Source organism: Adiantum capillus-veneris, chromosome 24, assembly GCF_014529385.1.
Source record: "Adiantum capillus-veneris isolate H3 chromosome 24, ASM1452938v2, whole genome shotgun sequence".
Lineage (NCBI taxonomy): Eukaryota > Viridiplantae > Streptophyta > Polypodiopsida > Polypodiales > Pteridaceae > Adiantum > Adiantum capillus-veneris.
In genome coordinates, this window is record NC_140954.1 from 68,661,993 (window position 1) to 68,683,174 (window position 21,182).

Below are 21,182 nucleotides of genomic sequence, written 5' to 3' on the forward strand. Positions count from 1 at the left end.
TCCACACTACCTCGTGCTTGAAGAGGCTCTTTACCCTCCCCTTCTTTGCCCGCCCACACCAGCCACAACATCACCATCTACGCCAGGTTTTGCGTGGCTGACTGTTCCTAGCAGCTACACACCTCTACCTACTCCGCCAGGAGCCACCCCACTCGACACTCCTCGCTTCGGGGCCCAGACGCCGGTGGAGACACCTGGCGTCCGTACCCCCATTGACACGCCGCTAGAGACCCCTGCCGGGACACCCAGGTTCACGCGTCGCCGGCCAGAGGGCTTGCCTTACTCCATCGACTTCAGCGGCGGCATCATCATGGATGATGACGGCAAGAAGGTGATCTCGCGCATGCGTGGTCTTTGCTCTCAGCTGTTTAGACACTACATACTAAACAAATGGAGTGAAGTACCAAGTGATTTAAAAGACAGAGTCATCAACATACTTCATGATGAGTTTCCCGTTCCAACACGGGATCAGCGCTTCAATGAAGACGTGATGAAGATTCGAATGCGCGAATACTGCAAACACAAGCGTTCCAAAGTGCAAAAAGCAATCAAGCATGGGTGGAACAGGCCAGATTGGCTGGCCAAAGAAGATTGGAAGAATGCGAAGAAAGCAGCGCGCGAGAATCCCGACAAGTGGAAGCAACAAAAGGATGCAGCCAGAGCGCGAGTAGAGGCAGGGAGCTCGCACCACTTGGGGAGCGGTGGATGGGCATCATTTGAGGCCGATTTTGTAAGTGTTTTCGCATTGCTCTTTATGTTCGATAGTTTAGGGTTTATGAGTTTTTTAATTCTAACATAATGAAATCTTTGTATGTTTTGACAGTGGTCGATGACAGGACCTGATCCCACACCATACGAGCGTGAGTACGCAGGCAGGAAGGGCTTAAACACCCTGATGGACATTCTCAGTTCTCGCGGCGGCATGGTTAGTATTAGAGTTTACTCTTTTCTATTTTTTGTATTGTTTTATAAATGTCGTTATATGTTTATACTTACTGAAAGCTGTCTTATTGTCTTTTTTTGCAGAATCCGACAGATACGCCGCTTGGACGCGATGAGACTTCTGACTAGACGACGTCAGTTTAGCCGTAGCTAGATAGCATTAGTTTAGGGTTTCTCATAGCTTATGTATCATGAGACGGATTTTATACGTCTTTTTGAACCATGTATATTATTACATTTGTCACCGCAGTTCATTTTTCCAATCAATTCTTTATGCCTATGATGTTGTACAATTGTCATTATTACATTTGCCAATCAATTCATTTTGCCTATGATGTGTACAATTGTCAATTTTACGCTTGTCAATTTTGCAAACAATGCGTCTTGTGGGTGACTATTTTGGGTCTATTATCTACCCTTTCACTTTTTTTAAAAAGTGAATCAAGTACAATATGGTTGATGGGTGGCAGAGCATTCAATGCCCTGTCACCAAAAAAAATTCTCTCGGGCGTCGCTATAACCGTCGCTATTTATGGCTCTGGAGCGTCGCTATAGACTTCTATGTAAATGTCACTATAACCGTCGCTATGAGCGTCTCTATATAGCGACGCATATAGCGACGCTCTCGTAGCAATGCTATTAACGACGGTTTTAGCGACGCCGGGGGTTATAAAAACCCAGTGTATTTCCGTCACTAACAGCGTCACAAGAGCATGCAACCTCTTGTAGTGTGGAATGCAAATCCAACCAAGAGGCATGCTCTAATGCTTAAGCTTGCCATATTCTCCATCTTCATTACTATGCTATTATGTATGCTAAGCAAGAAGAGTGATGATAAGTAAGGAACTACTTCTTTCTCACATGAATGTTTCTTCTTCCTCTTCCCTATCCTCATTCCCCGTTAGCTCTTTCCACCTTTGAAGGTGTTTGAGGCCTTGGGACGGAGGCCGGAGATGGTTAATGCTTTTCACTAAAGTATATGTTATGCTCGTGATGGATGAAGCTTTCCATATTCATTGCATCACTTAGGTCACAACGAACACAAAGATTGTATTGTACCAAGTCTCTTTTGATGGGAGAACTTATAATACAAAAGCCTATTGGAGGGGGACCGGCTCCACATAAATATGGTCCTCAACTATTGTCAAGTTCTCTAAACTCTCTCTCTTGCAAAGGTATTGTTCATGCCAAGTTAATTAAGTATTATGGTTATGTTGCTACCGCTAATTAAGTTCACTCTCTATGTCTCAAAGTAGTCTCACAAAAATGCTCACTCTAATACTCCTAGTTCTGCCATTTCCATTACAACAAAGACAATAAACTCTGAAATTTTAAAAATTTGATGGTAATAACTCAAAAGATGATACAAACCCAAAAATAAGTGCAAAAGGGGTAAACCAAGCCAGGAAGAGCTTATTTGGAATTTTTTATGCAATTTGGTGCAGGAACATGGATCACAATCCGTGACCCCCTGTGAAATTTTGACTAGGAACTGATACCGTTGGATCCATTGTGATTCCAGGTCATTGGATATACACTTTTGGTGAAAATTTGACATCAAAAACTCATTCAACTCAAGAAATTTACAAAAACCTTCAAAATCCTTGGGAATTTGACCAAAATTTGGGGCTTTCTAACTTTTTGAAATCCAAATCTAAAAATAAGTGAAAACTTGACATCTACAGGGTGTAAGCATACAACTGACCAAATTCTATGTTTACATGTGATGGAACATGGTTCACAATCCATGACTCCCTTGATCATCTAGAGCTGAGATTGGAGCAGTGAGTAGCTGGCAACATTTAGGGACAACTTTTGTAAAGAGCACCATAGCAAAAAACTTCAAAAAGCTGACCAAATTAGCAAAAGACTAGTTGCTAGTCACTGCAAGGCAAATACAAAAATTTTCTTTTGATCAACAAAAGTTTTCTAAATTTTAAAAAAAAATTGTGGAGTAGGCTACATAGACTGCCAATAATCACAAAGCCAAATTTAAGGTCCAGATCTGATAGAACATGGATCGTGATCCATGTCCCCTTTCTGATTTTTTGCATAGAGACCATACAGTCTTGTATTAGAGACCAGTACAAACAAAATATTCTAAAGCAAGGGTACCAAAAAAGTTCAAGAAGTAAGTCAAAATAGGGCAAAAGTCATTCAACCAAAAACTATCAAATAGACCTAGGAATTGGCTTTTGGATTACCTAAAGTGATACAAATCACATAAAAACCACATAGCAGGGATCAAGGAACTGAGAGGCACTTGCGTGCCGAATCTTAGTGCATTTTGACACTAGGGTATATGGATCGTGATCCATGACCCCCTATCACAGATTAAGCCCAGATTCATACCAGAGCTAGTATTAGTCCCTAAAAGTATATTGTTCTTTTCAAAACTCAATTTGGATTTGAATTGTGCATATTACAAGAAAATTAAGACTTTGTGTCTAAAGTTCGATAAAATTTTGATTAGAGCAGATTTTGACTAGGAGAGCGCGGCTATAGACTTATAGCCACCAAGCGATTTTTATATAGGTTTGTGGAAATCAAAGTTTGCATCTCAAATTTCTATTGATTGGAAGGTTGGAAGCACCATAAAAGGTAACATGTTAGGGTTTTGCAAGCATAAATTTCTTGATGTGTTTGCGATTACGCAAGCTATATCAAAATACAAATCCTACTGATAGAGATCAACCAAGTCATATTTCAATGGAAGGAAGTGTCAATCAAGGAACTTTGCAACCCTTAGAGCCTATTTTAGAGGGAATTCTTTCTAATACCTCTTAACAGAGGTCTTATACCTATATGGCTGAGGGATCCAAAAGTGTGAGTTTCAAGGAGGAAATCAAAATGGGACTGGAACATCACAACCAGCACCAAACATGAATCTTTTACACCTGCAATACCACTTTAAAAATGAACAGGGTTTCCTGATCTATAAAGATGGTATGGATCGTACTGCATGGAGATAGAAGAGAGACCTAATGTGCTCAAGATCATAGTGCCCATAGATTATAGTGGATATCAATACTTTGATAAGGAAGGAAACATGTATTTAGTTGTGTACAATCCCTTTATTGTGGAAAAGTGGGGATTGGTAGGCACTAAGGAGAAATTTTATGTCGAGCCTGAGAAAAGGCCATCAAAGCTGGACATTCCTAATTCCAAACTTACATGAGTGAATGTAGCTACTCATGTCAATATGGAAAACAAGCACGTGGATTTATACAAGTATGATAACTGATAGAAAATTCTCTATTACAGTTGTGATGAATCCAATGTGAGGGAATTAACATAGCAAAAACTTGTATATGTGTTTACATATGAAGTGGGTAGGGATACTCAAGTGAGCATGCTTGACAAGTATGGTCAAAAGTACTCAATAGTTCGATCATAAAGAGCCTAAGGGATATACATACTTTGGAGGGCCACTCCACTAGTCCTATGTCTCCCCTAGCATTCTTAGGTCGATCGTCTCTGAAACAAGGCCCGAACCTATGAGAGCACCAGTGGAAGACCCATTCACACGACCATATCTATATGAGCCAAGACCGATGGAATCATTGAGTTCAAGGGTTCTTATGACCACACATCAAGGTCTGATTTTCTAGACACGGTTTTCAGGACAAGGATTCTTGATACTAGAACTGAGGGTAGAGACATGTGACCTAAGGAAAGAGTGACTAATTGAATCCCTTCAAGAGCAGCTATCAGTGGAATACAAGGTAAGAGATATTGTGGTAGGGGAGCCAAGAGTGATGAGAATGGTAGTAGAAACATGAAGAATGCAACCTTCTCAAGTGGGGACGTATGTGCCCAAGAATAACAACGGATTGGAAGATCCATACGCACATGCTTCCATATTTAGGCAAGTCTTAAGAGCAAAAAATATTGTGGATTTCCATACGCAATACTTTTGAAGTACTAAAGCCATTGAGTGGCTACTTTCCCGTGGACGTAGCCCACATTGGGTGAACCCCATATATTGTTTGTACTCTCTCTCTCTCTCTCTCTCTCTCTCTCTCTCTCTCTCTCTCTATCTACTCTATAATCTCTTGTGTGTGAAAATTATCTCTCTCCATTAAGTAATCTACTCAGTTATCTACTTAGCTATGTCATATTTCCTAACAAATTGGTATCAGAGCAAGGTTTGCTTGTAGCTAAATTATCTCAAGGAAATCATTCCTTGAATTGAGTGGGAATAATGGAGGAGGAAAGGAAGCTCAAGATCGAGAAGTTCAACGGCAAAAACTACCAACATTGGAAGATGCAGATTGAAGACTACCTCTACCAGAAGGACCTCTTTTTGCCACTAGGCGGTCTTGCAAAGAAGCCCGCAATGATGGTAGATAAAGCATGGATTGTCATTGATCAAAAGACACTGCAAACAATCCGGTTAATCTTGACATCAATGGTGGCCTTCAACGTTTTGGCGATGAAGACCACAAAGGACTTGATAAGGTCACTTGACGACTTCTACGAGAAACCATTGGCATCCAATAAGGTATTTCTCATGAAGCGCTTATTCAATCTAAAGATCTCAGAGAATGGTTCAGTTGCAGAACACCTAAATGACTTTAACACCAACATAAGTCAATTTCGATCAGCTGAAAATCAATTTCTATGATGAAGTGCAAGCTCTCCTTATACTATCGTCTCCACCGGATAGTTGGGACAGCCTTGTGATGGCTGTAAGTAATTCCATTTTTGGCACACATACTCTTAAGCTTGATGATGTTGTGGGTGTTCTCCTAACCGAGGAAATGCGAAGGAGAAGCACAGGAGAATCATCAAGTGATGCACTATCAGTGGAAAGAAGAGGAAGGCCTAAGGAGAGGTTCAAAAACCAAAAGGGTCGTGATCGCTCAAGAGGAAAGTCATGCACAAAGTTAATCCTTGAACGTTGGAACTGCGGCAAGAAGGGCCACGTCGAGTCGGAGTCTCAAGACAACAAGCAAACATTGGAGGCCAATGTGGCAGGTAAAGTAGAGCAAGATGCTCTAATTCTCTCATTAGACAATGTGTCTAATTCTTGGATAGTAGATTGCGGGGCTTCATTCCATGCGACACCACACAAGCAAAATTTCCAAGATTACACCAAAGATAATTTTGGGTATGTATATTTGGGAGATGATGCAACTTGTGAAATTGTCAGCAAAGGTATAGTTTGTGTCAAAACTGCTAACGGAAATGAATGGAAGCTTTAAGATGTTAGGCATGTTCCTTCTCTTTGCAAAAATTTGATCTCTACAGGACAATTGGACGATGAAGGTCACAACATCGCATTTGGAAGCAAACGGTGGAAGATCTCAAAGGGATCTTTGGTGGTTGCCAAGGGAGAAAAGATTGGTACACTTTACTTGTGTACTGCTAGCATGCAACCTTCAGCTTGTGCAACAACTACAGAAGTCGATAGTGCAGTGTGGCACTACTGGCTTGGGTATATGAGTGCCAAAGGAATGTAAATCCTTCAAACAAAGAAGCTTCTACCAGGTTTGAAAGAAGTGGACTTAGAGTTTTGTAAAGATTGTGTTTATGGTAAACAAAAGAGGGTAAAATTTTAAAAATCTAGAAATGAAAAAAAAAACAAAAAACTTGAGTTGGTTCATTCTGATGCTTGGGGTCCTGCAAGTACACCATCACTTGGTGGCTCATTGTACTATGTAACATTCATAGACAGTGCTTTTGAAAGATTTTGTGCTAGCAATGGCATTCGGAGGCAAAGAACAACCCCAAGGACACCTCAACAAAATGGTATTTCTAAAAGGATGAACAGAACAATCATGGAGCGAGCACGAAGCATGCGACTACATACATGCCTACCGTTTGAGCTTTGGGTGGAAGCTGTAAGTATGTTTGTGTACTTAATCAATCGGTCACCCTCAACGACATTGGATGGGGGAGTTCCAGAAAAGGCATGGACAGGTAAACCGGTGAATTATGCATTTCTCAAAGTGTTTGGGTGTGAGGCTTTCATGCACGTAGATAGAAGCCTAAGATCAAAGCTAGTTGCAAAGTCCAAAAAGTGTTTCTTCATTGGCTATGGAGAAGGTGACATTGGGTATCGCCTATGGAATCCTAAAGATGGTAAAATCTTTAGGAGTAGGGATGTAATTTTTAATGAACAAAATATGTACAAAGATTACTTGGAAAGAAAACAAACAAAAGAAACAGGTGATGAGTACATGGAGCTTGAGGACAATGAAGACTCAAGGAGTACAAATGGTGACAATATGCAACAACGTCAACCAAATAAGGAGCCTCAACCTATTCCCCAAAGATCTACAAGAGCAAGTAGACCTCCAAAAAGGTTCATTCCATCCTTCAACCATCTCTTGATCTCGGATTCTAGAGAGCCAGAATCATACGAAGAAGCTATGCATCAAGAGTCCAAAGAAGAATGGATGAAGAGTATGCAAGTGGAGATGGACTCATTACATTGCAACCAAACATGGGAGTTGGTTGAGTTGCCTAAAGGTAAGCGAGCACTTCAAAACAAATAGGTGTATAAGCTGAAGGAAGAAGAAGGTGGGAAGAAAAGGTACAATTCTAGACTTGTGGTAAAAGGGTTTTCTCAAAAGAAAGGTATTGACTTCAATGAAATATTTCTCCTATTGTAATAATGAACTCAATTAAGATTTTCTTAAGCCTTGTGGCTACTCATGATCTACATCTTGATCAAATGGATCTAAATCTTGATCAAATGGATGTAAATACGGCATTCCCTCATGGTGACTTAGAGGAGTAAATTTACATGCTTCAACCAAAGGGGTATGAAGTAAAAGGTAAGGAGAAAATGGTTTGCAGATTAAAGAAGAGCTTGTATGGTTAAAAGCAAGCATCAAGACAATGGTACTTGAAGTTTGATTGATGGATGTTGGATCATGTATTCACAAGATGCAACTTGAATCATTGCATCTACACGAAGAATATGGGAGATGGGAAGTTCATCATCCTAATGTTGTATGTTGATGACATGCTGATTGCAAGTACTAACATGCAAGACATCAAAGACCTAAAAGAGGAGTTGTTTAAATCTTTTTCAATGAAAGATTTAGGTGCTGAAAAGAGGATACTTGGTATGAAGATATCAAGGGTTAGGACGAAGAAGAAAATAAAGCTATCTCAAGAGGATTACATCAAGAAGGTACTAGAAAGTTTTGGTTTGGGGAGATATGCGTATGTTTCTTTTTTCATTCATTGTCATATAATCATAGAAAGGGAGGTCATATTCCCTAATATGAATCATATATAGGGATTTTATGAAAGTTGTCCGCTCACAGGTGGCGTCTCGTTTTGTATATAGAGTGAATCCCCCGGGGAGGGTAGGGGGTAGAAGAGGCTACACAGAGGGGGGGGGGGGGGGGGGGGGGGGGGGGGGGGGGGGACAACGATGAGGAGATGGTGAGGGGAAAGTGGGGAGCAGCAACGAGTATCTTCAGAATCAAAATTGTATTACCAGACCTCAAGAAAAATGGATTACAATGCACAAGAGAGTAGTCGCTCTCAGTCGTACGCTCCAAAATTCAAAACCTTGATAATGATAATGTCTTTTTCCCACTTACAAGAATTGAGCTTTATACCTAGGGCTTCCTTTGGCCATTGGTCAGCTTTAGAAGGCTTAAAGTCAATTTCAAATTTTACAACTCAGATTTTACATAAAATGACTTAGAGATTATCTTGCTAAAATGAGAGACTCTCATATAGTGGAAAAATAATGAGAGGCATCAAAAATTTGTGGCACATGGCAAAGGGGTCAACTAAGAGGGCGTATGTCTGATCCATTTGTCAATAGGCATTAACTACCCCCTTCCATCCCTTTTCCATGCCACATCACCAAAAACGTGCATAACCCTAAGCTAAAAAAATGGTTTTTTATTATCAATAAACCCATTTTCATCTATCTTTTGCTCAAAAGTTCATCTAAACCTATATACATATCAAAAAAAGCATTTTTGATCTTTTTTTAGACTTATACTCACTAGAAGGCTAATTTTTTTCCCCTTCTAAAAATAACTCTCTCCTTCTCCTCTCCCCCTCCCTCTCCCTTGCCTCTCTCCTACCTCTCCCTCTCCTCTCCTCTCCCTCTACCCTAACTCTCTCTTCTTCCTTACATTTCCTTCCTCCTTGCATCCTTAGGTTTAGTAGACATAGTGCTCAACAATAACACAAACCATGCACCCCACACACCATAAGTGTGTATATTTTCTTGCCAACATAGTTTGCATTAGAAGTCACACATGGGTGACCAAAGATCATGACAACAATGCCATGCTATAGGTTGACACCAATGTTGACCGTTGGGTGGATATAAGTAATATTCTAGACACTCTAATTCATTTTATAGTGTCTTTTTTCTTTTAAAATGTTCAATTCAAATTTTGAACCATTTTTCACCAAAATCTCCTATGTGTGTGTATGTATATACCCACCAATACACACACACACACACACACACACACACACATGCACTCACTCATCTCCTTCTCTTTCAATGTAGAGCTTGCATAATCTTATAATCTTTGACATAATAATCTTTAAACACCATTTTCCCTCTAAAACAACCTTCTTTGCTACATCTTTCAGGTAGGTGCTTCAAATCCATGCTTATTAGAGGTGAATAATGTATATTTCAACATTGTATTTTCTTAGGATGGAAATACTTACACATTTGTACACCATAGATTTATTGGGTGTGTTTATTATACAACTTGCAAATATTAAATTAATACATTTTTTTGTTTGAGCAAGTCTCTAATGCATGATGGTATAAGGTGACCTCTTACTATGCTAGTTGAGTAGGTCTCTAACGCATGATGGTACAAGGTGACCTCTTCCTAACATGAGAGCACCCCCACCAAAGACATCTTTATGTGATAGGTCACCCTATGAGCATACCATGTCATGGAGTGGATGTAAAAACTATGACTTCACTACCCATTGTAAATTGTTCATGAATGAATGTATGTTGATCAAAGTCAATGAGAAGAAATTTGGACTTTTTTTATTTGTTAATGTGTAAGAGCACTCTAGCTCTACCATATTTTGAGCTTGTTTGGTAAGTTAAATCAGACTTGTAATCAAGGAATAAACCTAGGTGAGATTCCTACCATAAACTTGTGACATCAAAACTAAGTATCATATTGTTGAAACAATTTTGTTGCTTGACCACACTCGAAAGTCCCATTTTCACGATATCTCTCCTTGAACCCTTTGATTTCTATCACGGTGGCGGGTCCAAGGGGGACCTATTTTCAAATTTTTGCTGAATAAGATTTTGGTTGTCTTAAAGTTTGTACACAGTCCAAGAGTTCATTCTGATGGTTCTCCTTCAGCTTCAAATTTTGACCCAAGGCACTCTTTGGGAACCACTTTTAAAGGTGTTAGGTTGAGATTTTGGGAAAGTTTTGTATGTAGGAAATGTAGCCCTTAACACAAGGACAAACATTGGTTCTTTGAGTATTTTTAGATTCCATGGTTTTGATGCTCATTGAAGCCCATAGATTAAGGAAAAAGTAAGAAATGCTTGTTTTACATCAATTTTGTAGAAATTGCCAACTTGCAGGTTGGTTTTTGGAGAATTGGAGCAAAATATAACTTTTTAGCATCATATGATGGTCGAAGAGTGCGACAAGATGAACAAATTGATGTGAGACAAGCTTGGACACACTCAGAGCCGATTAGGAGCTACAAACCGTTGAAATATCCTAAAAGTGCAACACTTCAATAGCCGGATTGGGAGCTACAAGCCATTGAAAACAGCCGAAAAGTTCAACACATATATTTAAAATAAATTAATTAAAACTTGTATCATGGCCAAACAACTGAAATTTGTATTTTTTCGTCATTTTAAGGCCCGAGGACCCCTCAACAAGAGGGGCCTTGGGACCTTAATATGATAGACAAGACCATTTTTTAATGCATGGCCATGATATGGAGATGCAGTGCTTGATGTACTGAGAGCAACCCCCCCCCCCCCCCCCCCCCCCCCCCCCCCCTCATTTTGTTGTGGGTTCAAAGGCCTCACAAATCTTGTGCACTAAACACTCACCTCTAGAAATTGGCCAAACAAGGATCAAGTTTTTACTCCATTGTGTCCACCTCCGTTCTTGGCAATGTTTTGGTAAAGACATTTCTTTTGTATTTGAAAACACATGTGAGGAATTCCAAAGGCCGAGCAAGATTTGTCGAGCGAACCAAAAATCGAGCAAAAACCAGGCAATCAAAGAGGATAGCATATATAGAATTTGTAAACTCTTGGTTCATTTTGACAATACTTAACTTCATGTAAGTTTTTATAAATTTAGCAAACACTATAAAAGTTGCTTGTTTTATTTCTCTACATCTAGAGGCATTTGCACATATGCAAGAGAAACCAAATTTTCTTATAGGTGTGTTCATTCGATGGATGTATCTCTCTCTCTCTCTCTCTCTCTCTCTCTCTCTCTCTCTCTATATATATATATATATATATATATATATATATAAAAATCGGATCTGCATTCTCACATGATATGTTTATTTTGGTCCCATAGGTTGTATTTGACCTTTGGGAACGATAAAGAAACCTCTCTCCCTCTCTCTCTCTCTCTCTCTCTCTCTCTCTCTCTCTCTCACACACACACACACACACACACACACATAGAGGCACGTACACACACACACAAACTTTCAACAAGATGGGGGAACCAAGGGAAGGTGGTGGAAGGATTAAGGTATGGCTTGTGCAAGGCATTTGAAGACCTTGAAGAACACCCACAACTTCTAAAAGGTCATTTGACAATAGAGCATTGGCGACATTTGGCTTCAGCTAGTAGGCATGGAGGAGGAGGAGGCGGCAAAGGTGATAGTTGCAAGGGGGAGGAGGAAGATCGCTAGCACCCCAGTAGAAAAATTGTACACCATCTAGTAGCGGTGGAGGTGAGCATGATATAGATGTGTCACAGGTCTTAACATTCTATAATGTGCTCATGAGTATTGACATAAATTGTGAGCGAGAGTACTATGAGATCTCTTCCTTTCTTTGCCAGGAGTGAAGGGTAGCCTTTCAGAGTGCCCACTATTAATGAGATAAGGCTTAATAATGCATAAATATCCAAATGGATAACTATAGCTGGTGTAACCAAAGTTACAATCTTTTGAGAAGCCAAAACCCCTTAAATCAGTCTGCGGCGACACGGATTGATTTGGGGGTTTTTAGATACACATTTTGAAGCTAGTACAATTCATTTTTATTACCTTTTTGAAGAAAACGTAAAGAGATTCTTTCATGCATCTCTCTCTCTCTCTCTCTCTCTCTCTCTCTCTCTCTCTCTCTCTCTCTCTCTCTCTCTCTCTCTCTCTCTCACACAGATGTTGCCTATGTGCCGACATGCATCTGGGGTTGGAAGGAGCAAGGGATGCATAGAGTAGGGGTTGATCCATATTCTTGCAGCAGCACAACAATGTATGATCGTTTATGGCATAGAGCAGGGACTCATCCAAATGGCGGGTAGATCCGGTAAGGCTCTAGAGCCACACACCGCATGATGCCCCATTAAACATCTCCGGAGACAATTTTGTTTGTAGCTTTTTATAAGAAGATTTATTGTCTATCATTGTAAGATGTTAAAACTAGAATTTGAGTTAGTTATGTAGGCTTTCACGATGAATTGCATCATTATTTTAATAGAAAAATGCCTTTTTTTCTAGCTAATTTGTGAGAATCTATGTGTTTAGCACTTAAAAATGGATCTCAATTGTCAAAAGGCCAGAGCAATTCACCCAAAACGCACACAAGGGTATTTTGGGAATTTTTGAAATTTGAGGGGTATTTTGGGAATTTCCACAAATTAGAGGGGTCGTTTGGTAATTTTTCCCTTTTTTTAAATTAAAAGCCTCTATTCTCATGCAGCGATCATCTATCGACGGATTGGCTAACATGGTAATCTTGTTTCATTTCTGATAGAAGTTGAGATTGATCCTGTTTCTTTTCTACATTGAAGCCTTGGAATTTCACACTTAATGAAGATAATTGAATTAGAGTTGTGGTGGCTCTTGGAAAGCACCAAACGCTTATCACACTCACAACACCGATCACCACATGTTCCTATCGTGCTCCCAGGGCACTTTTTGCCCCATGCACTCCTCAACACCATCTCCTCAATAGTTGCACTTGGCAAAGTTCCTAAGCAATGATCACCACATGCTCGTACCCCCTCCCATTGTAGGAACATGGTCTCTGAGTGACAAACTATAGTGACATTGTCCGGATGTTGCTGGAAACAAAGCGTAGAGAGAGAGAGAGAGAGAGAGAGAGAGAGAGACAGAGAGAGAGGACCCAATATCTTCCCACACTTGGAAAGAGCAGGATAGAGAGACGCCTTTTTTACTCTTTATCTTTTCCTTCTCCTTGAAACAAGGATTCTTGTGAGATTCCTCTTTTCAAACATTTGGTCCTCCCCCCTACCCCTACTGAGGTCCTTCCATTAGTAAGAATCTACAAAGCTGCTCACATGTCTCCCAAGGGAAAAAGCAAGAGGGTGGCATGTCAGAGATAGAGAGAGAGAGAGAGAGAGAGAGATATGTCATTTGCAATGGTGAGGCAAGAGACAAAGAAATGGAATTTTTTTCATGGTCTACATTGACACTCTCTTTCCATTTCATCAATGTTCCGTGACTTATGGGTCGCTAGTCTGTGCCTGGTCGATCAAATATGGCAATTGTGCTTGGTCTGTCGCAATGTTATCATGAGATGGCCATTTTCCATCAATGCTCTATGGTTTATGGGTCACTAGTATGTGATTGGTCAATCAAATATGGCAATTGTGCTTGGTGTGTCGCAATGTTATCCTAAGATAGTTGTTGCAAAATGACTGCATGTTGCCCTCCTGTGGGAGACCTACAAGGCACAACACAAATAAGACTAAAGGGAGTGCATAAACACCTCTAGAATTTGTGATCTAGATTGTTATTTGTGTTGTTAATCTCTCTCTCTCTCTCTCTCTCTCTCTCTCTCTCTCTCTCTCTCTCAAGTGAAGGTCTTGCTCGGTTTTTTGACTCGCTTGAGAAACCTCGCTTGGTGAATGGTAACACTCCCACATGTGATCCCTATTTCTATAGTATCCAACCAAAGATTTCTTGATTAACAGTTTACATAGGCTCGAGTGGCACCTATCTTCTATTTTATCGATACATGAATCTATAGTTTATGTTTACACTTTCTCTATCCAAATGAGCTACATTGTAGAAGTCAAATCCACAATTTAACAATTAAGTTGGTAAGCGTGATAGCTATTGATAGCATCACTAGCGACAAACAAGCCAATGAATAGGGATATTTAAGAAAATTTGATACCAAAAACTTGTCAATACTACTCAAAAGATAGTGGAAACTCAAAGGCTTTACAATATATGTATGTTGAAATGTGAATCAATAATAAGTTAATTGTTCACCTATCAATCATGGCTATACATCGATACCTCCATCTCAAGCTTCCCTTTCTCTAAGTCAAGCTTGGCATAGGCATACTAGTATTAAAACAATAACACGTTGGAAAGCAAGAATTTAAAACTCTCAACTTATGAAATGCTGCTAATGAACCAGGATATATTCAACATTTCTAAATGATTCCAGCTTGACAAAGGTTATGATCCACATTAATAAGAATAACCATCAATGTTTAAATTTGTATTATTGCCCTTAACTCTTCCATTTAAACGTCATTCAACTCTGACAAACAGTCTCACAAACACTCTGAACATTCACAGAATTCCGCCATTGCTACAAACTTCAGTATAGACTCGCAGTCATACTCTGGAAAGACTCGCTGCTTCCATTATGCATTTAGAATACTACATTGATGAGAATACAAAAAGATAAAGAAGACAACAGTGTTGACAAAACATTTGACGCTTCCTTAATACTGCAGGAATCTGCCATTACATCCTCTTCATCATCGTAATGTGAACTGACTATTGCCGAACACCCCTTGACATAAATAGACATCCCTACACTTAAGATCCCAAAAGACACACCCCATATTAAGGTTCATTACATAGTCACTTTTAAAGTCAAAATACTACTCCACCGAGGTGTAGCCTTAACACTTTGCACAGCCCGGTGGCTTGAGCCATAGACTAACCTTGGACCCATGATCCCTTGATCCATGTTCAACCACTTTGATTTTTTGCATTTAGTCCCTGCGTCTGCTCCACTTCAACAATTGCATCCTCTACCACAGGTGACTGTACTGCCAGCGGTTCTGCATCCATAGCAACCACAAGAACTGAACCTTTTGCAACTGTCTCCATGCTACTCTCATGTAGTTCCTGCACATTTGCAGCTTGTGCTCCCATTTGAATACTAGTCTGCTGCTCCATCAGCTGCTTGCGGATTGATTCCAATTGCATTTCCAATTCAACATTCCCCTCATGCATCTCGACATTATCCTCGCGGACCTTATGCTCTCGAGCAGCTTCAAACCACGACTTGTACTTATCAATTGGCTTCGCCATGTGTTCTTGAAAAAGCCCTGCTGCTTGGTGCCACAATTCCTTGGTGTAATCAAACAACTCTTTCTTCAAAACATCCACATCTGCATCAGAGATCAACACACCTGTGACACCCTGGCCATCCAAAGTGGCTCTCTCCAGATCCACCAATGGAGTTAACCTATTCATCAGGAAATTGTTATCTGCAATAAGATGTGCAATCTTATCCTCCACTTCATGAAACTGCTTCTCTGTGGCCTCCTTAAGCCTATCTGCCCATATCTGAAACGCTCGTGCAGTTCCTGCCATCTCAGAAATTTGATTATGTATATCCGCACTGACCCGAGCTAACTCCTCCTGTAATAATGTCTTCTCCTTCAATACTTCATCCACCTGGCTCTACAGCTGGCCGACTTCACACTCCAAGCTATCAATGCGTTCCCCCTCAACCTTTTGTATCTCGAGGGTGAGGATCATAGCCTCTTGATTGCACATAAACCGATTCAAGTCCGACAAACTCTGAATAACATCTTGAACTGAGAACACCCCATCCAACTTAACACTTGCAGGTTTAGCAAAAGGGGTTGTTTTAATGGCGTGTGTCACCGGGGTCTGTTCCCCTGAACCCTCGCAAACCTTCCGCAGAAACAGAGTTATGGTACGGCTCTTGGTGTCAATTTTTGGCAATCCTGTCATAGAAGGGAAAAGAGTGACCTTCCGTGATGATTGCACCTTTTCATCCGTGCCAGCTGGGCTGCTGACTTACTTCCTTGGACCAATGCAGATTTGAGCTTGTCCCCACTAGGCATATCCCAATCTAACTTCTGACGCTTTCAATCACCCAAGCTCTACACATCTAGACTCTTAACAAAGCTGAGTGGTGTAATGGAATTTGCCTATTCAATTTGAGAATAGCGGAATTTAATGAGAGTACTTTCAAGAAATGATTTTGTGAGCATAGCGGGTAGACATAATTGAAGATAGCAACATAATCATAGCAATTAGTTAACTTGGCATAGACAATACTTTTGCAAGAGAGAGAGTTTAGAGAACATGACAACAATTGAGGATAGGATTTATGTGGAGCCGGTCCCCCCTCCAATAGGCATTTGTATTATGATTTCTCCCATAAAGAGAGACTTGTTACAATACAGTCTTTGTGTTCCTTGTGACCTAGGTGATGCCATGAAGATGGAAGGCTTCATGCACCACAAACATAACATAAACTTGAAGAAAGCTTTAACTATCCCAAGCCTCAGTCCCAAGACCTCAAACACCTTCGAAGGTGGAGAGAGCTAGCAGGGAATGAGGGTAGGGAAGAGGAAGAAGAAACATTTCGTAGGAGAAAGAATTAGTTCCTCACTTATCATACTCTTGTTGCTAGCATACATAATAGCATAGTAATGAAGAAGAAGGAGATGGCAAGCTTAAGCATTGAAGCATGGCTCTTGGTTGGATTTGCACTCCATAGCCAAGAGTGTTGGTGTAGGCTCTCAACCTCTACTTGCTTGGAGAGGGAGCTCTTGCACTTTGCATATCACACAATGAGAGTGCTTGTGAGTGTGTGTGGGTGAGTATACCCCCTAGGCACCCCCCTAGCTTGCTTGGGTCGACCCCCCCTTGTAGCTCATGCCTGAAGCTCATTGGACCCCTCCAGGCCTAGCCAATCACAAGCAGGAGCCATTACAAGCAACATGGGTAGCCTTGGGACAAGTGTCCCCCTTTCCCCTTTGAGAGCGAGGACTTGATAAATGCTAAAACAATTAGATAATTCATGTAATTTATCATTGGACCCCTTTGAAGCCTAGCCAATAGGCTTCAAGCAACACATGAAGGTAACATGGGTAGGGGCCTGACATGTGTCCTTGCTGCCTCTTCAAGATGGGCTTCCCTTGTGTGTGTGAGTGGGTGTTCTCTCTCTAGGCCCTAGGAAAAGGGCTCGCCCCCCCTCTTGTAGGAATGCTTTTGACTTTTAGGTGATCAAGCACCTTACTCACCAAGCATGACAAAGCACTTGAACTAGGGGGGTTCCCACAAGCATCTCAGGCAAGCTTCTCAAGGCACCTCAAGTACTTTAATCATGCAGCAAGTCAAGCACCTCAAGCATGGAGCCAGTCAAGCACCTCAAGCATCTTAATCAAGCACCTCAAGCATGAAAAACACCTCAAGCATGACAAGCACCTCAAGCAGGACAAGCACCTCGAGCTTGGGCCGGGTTCCCACCTCAAGCTCAGCCCTAGCTTACTTAAGGTCAAAAGGACTTTTACACACATTTATTGGAGGTCTTCAATGAAGCTAACCCTAAGGTCTTATGCTCCATTGGTTAGCCTTGCTCTTTGATAGACCATCTCCCTTTTGGGCCCCTTTACATTGGCCCCGTGTTGAGATAGATCTAAAAGCACATACCTATATCTTAACACTTGTTCCCGTTTATTCTCCCACATTAAGTGATCAATTTAATATGAGAAAATCATTTGGGTTAGTTAGATATTAGATTTTATGACAAGTGGTGTGGGTGTGAGAGGTACCTGCAGCACATAGGAGAAAATTGCCTACAAGTAAGGAGCTACCTTGGTAACAGATGGTGACCTCCTTTTATCCCTTGGCTCTGAAAGCTGCAGTCTCTCAAAAATGAAGGATGCCCAATCCACCTTCTGCCCTCGTACTGCATGATTAATTGGGGCAAACGCCTCTTTGGACATATAGGCGGTTTTTTCCAACAAACAAACCCTATCCAAATACCAAAATAAGTGAGTATTGCAGAGTTTGCCACAATTCCGCACCATATAATAAGCCCTAGTGCCTTCTGGCTTCCCAAATTCGGACCTCATCACCGCATCTGTCACTTTCTTTACCTTGTGCAAAGGATTGTGAGCAACCTTGAAGACCTCTGCCACCAACTTTGGGGAAACGTCCTTTCCCTCCATGATATAGCCAGCATTTTCCCTAAGGTGGCAAAGTTGTGGCTCTGCAAACTCATTCTTCTCCCAAAGTGCCCATGGTAAACATGCATACTCATAAAGGACAACCCGGTGCAGCCATACCTCTGTATCACGATCATGAACGTGGAATATCTCGTCGACCTCCATCTCCTCCACAACATCGTCTCCAGCGGATTCTGCCCCCTCACTTTCCTCCATGCTCTGAATACTTTCTCTGCGGGGGCGTAACAGCTCCACCATGGCCATCTTCATTGAGCAGGTTTGCGTCATCTCCTCCTCACCTAGCTCCTGATGTTTAGGCGCTGCAGATTTTCTGAAGCTTTCAAAAGACATGGCGTCGAAGGTGATAGTAAACTCACGCACAGTGGTAAAACTTCTTTTGACGACGAACGCGGGATACTTGCATGCAAAATGAGTGTGGCATTTCACCTCAAATCGTGCGCTGACCACCCCATGATGGTCCTTATTCTGAAATTGTGTGTTAATACCCCGCACGTGGATTGAACCACTCACTTCAAGGGAATCTCCCTTAAAAACATTCTGCGTTGTAAACTGGTGACTTCCTAGATGACATAACCCGTGGACAATTCCACCCAATGCAATTCCGCTGCGGATTTTCTCCAATACCACACTTTTGTCAAAACAAAATCCAACCACATTCTGCAACATGAACCCACTGCTAGACATTGTATGGCTGTCAGTGTTCCCCAAAGAGTCCTCCTTGAACTCCAACACTGGTTGTACCCATTTCACTCCAATTTCCTCAGCCTTGTTTACCATCCATCTTGGAATCTCGGGAATCTTGCCATAAAATTTCTTCATCCCAAAGCCATTGACCGGTTTCACAATAGGTGTACCAAAAACATCCCTCAATCTGAATGTTCCTTGGCCTAATTCTTCTACAATTTGATAAGGCCCAAAGTACCTTAACTTCAGTTTTCCTAGGTGTGGTCCCAACTTGGAATTGTACAACATCACCCAATCAGCCTTCTGAAAAATTTTGAACTTAACCTGCCTTGTCATCCAAGCTTGTCGTCTCTTTTGTCCAATATCTGCTCATATGCACTATGAATCCAATCCTCTTCCAACTTCAACAACTCCCTCTGCCTATGCAACACAGAATCCTCAGGAGTCATCCTATGTTGAACTGCCATTCTCAGACTTGGAATCACATACTCCATGGGAGCAACAGCCTCAATCCCATAAACCAATTTGAAAGATGTCATTCTGTGGCAACCTTATATGCTGTACGAAACGACCATAAAGCTGAATCCAATTTGTCATCCCAATCCTTTCTATTTTTTGAGACAATCTTTTTTAGAATTCTCACTAGCACCTTGTTTGTACTCTCAGCTTGACCATTTGGCTACGGATGATATGGAGTTGACTTCTTGTGCAAAATCATATGTGTAGCTGTCAACTCGGCAATTACTGAATTCAAAAAATGCACACCCTGATCTGACACTAACTCAATGGGATATCCAAAAATCTCGTCATAATGTTTGTATACAAAAATCTAGCCACACTTGCTGCTTTATTATCCCTGAAAGATACTGCTTCCACCCATTTGGTAGCATAGTCTGTTGCAACCAAAATGTATCTTGCTCCTCTTCTGCTAGCTTTCGGTGATTTTGGCCCAACAAAATCTAATCCCCACTTTTGAAATGGTTCAAGTGGTAAAATTGGGTGATCCTACATCCTATCCATTGAAGTAGGTTGTCCAATCTTTTGACATGGCAAACATCCCCTTGCAAACTGATGTGCATCCTTGAGCAACAATGGCCACCAGAAGCCAGCTTGCATGATCTTTCTCCCTATTATTTCTCCAGAAAAATGTCCTCCTGCTGTTCCATAATGGGCTTCCTGTAAAACCGCTTTCTGCTCCTCATCAGGCACACATCTCCTAATGATCTGATCTACTCCCTTTCTATACAATGCTCCAGCAATAATAAAAAATGGCCTACTCATTAAGGCAAACTTCTTCCTTTGATCTGATGACATATTAGAAGGCAACACTCCATCTGTCAAAAACTGCAACATTTGGTCATACTAATTGTCAAAATTCTGCCCCTGTACAGAAAACAAATCCGCATCTGGAACTAATCTGACACTCCTGGTGTCTCCTCAAAATGCTCCAATCTGCTAAGATAATCCGCCATTGCATGCTGATTCCCTGGTGTATGCAACACTGTATAATCAAACTCCTGCAACAAAAGCATCCATCTAGCAAGTCTACCCTCTAGCTTTGGCTTCTTAACTAGGAAGATAAGTGGTTGATGGTCCACATGGAAAACCACTTTATTCCCCAACAAGCAATGTCGAAATTTCTCCAAGGCAAATTGCATCCCTAAAGCCTCACGCTCTGTAACAGTATAGTTCTTCTTAGCCGGTTTCAACATCCGACTTGCATAATATACTGGTCTAAACCATCTGCATATCTTCTTCTGCATCAGCGTCGCTCCTACTACAATATCCGATGCATCCACAAACACATGGAAAGGCAACTGCCAATCTAGAGGTGAATAATAGGTGATACCACTAACATCTTTTTCAAACACTGAAAAGCCTTTTCCTGAGCATCTCCCCAGATAAATCAATATCCTTCTTTGTCAAATGAGTCAAAGGTGCACTGACATCTACCAAATACCTCAAATTTCGATTATGCCACTTAATCTGTCCCATGAACCTGGAAATCTCGTTCACATTAACAAGTGTTATTGCCTTCTGAATTGCACTGATCTTGTATGAATCTATGGAAGTACCTTCTTTAGAAATGATATTCCCTAACAATTTCCCTCTTTGGACTGCAATTGCACACTTATATGG

At 41.0% G+C, this 21,182-nt stretch overlaps 2 protein-coding genes and 1 pseudogene across 2 annotated transcripts; all 3 read right to left on the reverse strand.

The window, feature by feature from the left end:
• Positions 1 to 15,093: 15,093 nt before the first annotated feature.
• Positions 15,094 to 15,438, reverse strand: LOC147426540 (uncharacterized). The gene has a single exon (XM_086497945.1). It carries the CDS (start codon positions 15,436 to 15,438, stop codon positions 15,094 to 15,096), a length of 345 nt encoding a protein of 114 aa, XP_086354071.1.
• Positions 15,439 to 15,487: 49 nt separating this feature from the next.
• LOC147426541 (uncharacterized) lies at positions 15,488 to 16,270 on the reverse strand (annotated as a pseudogene).
• Positions 16,271 to 17,966: 1,696 nt separating this feature from the next.
• Positions 17,967 to 19,136, reverse strand: LOC147426542 (uncharacterized). The gene has a single exon (XM_086498215.1). The coding sequence runs from the start codon at positions 19,134 to 19,136 to the stop codon at positions 17,967 to 17,969; it is 1,170 nt and encodes a 389-aa protein (XP_086354341.1).
• Between the last annotated feature and the right edge of the window lie 2,046 nt (positions 19,137 to 21,182).

Bases quoted from the DNA above. Each gene is read 5' to 3' on its own strand.
- LOC147426540 (XM_086497945.1), bottom strand. From the start codon at position 15,438: ATGGCGAAGCCAATTGATAAGTACAAGTCGTGGTTTGAAGCTGCTCGA.
- LOC147426542 (XM_086498215.1), bottom strand. From the start codon at position 19,136: ATGGTAAACAAGGCTGAGGAAATTGGAGTGAAATGGGTACAACCAGTG.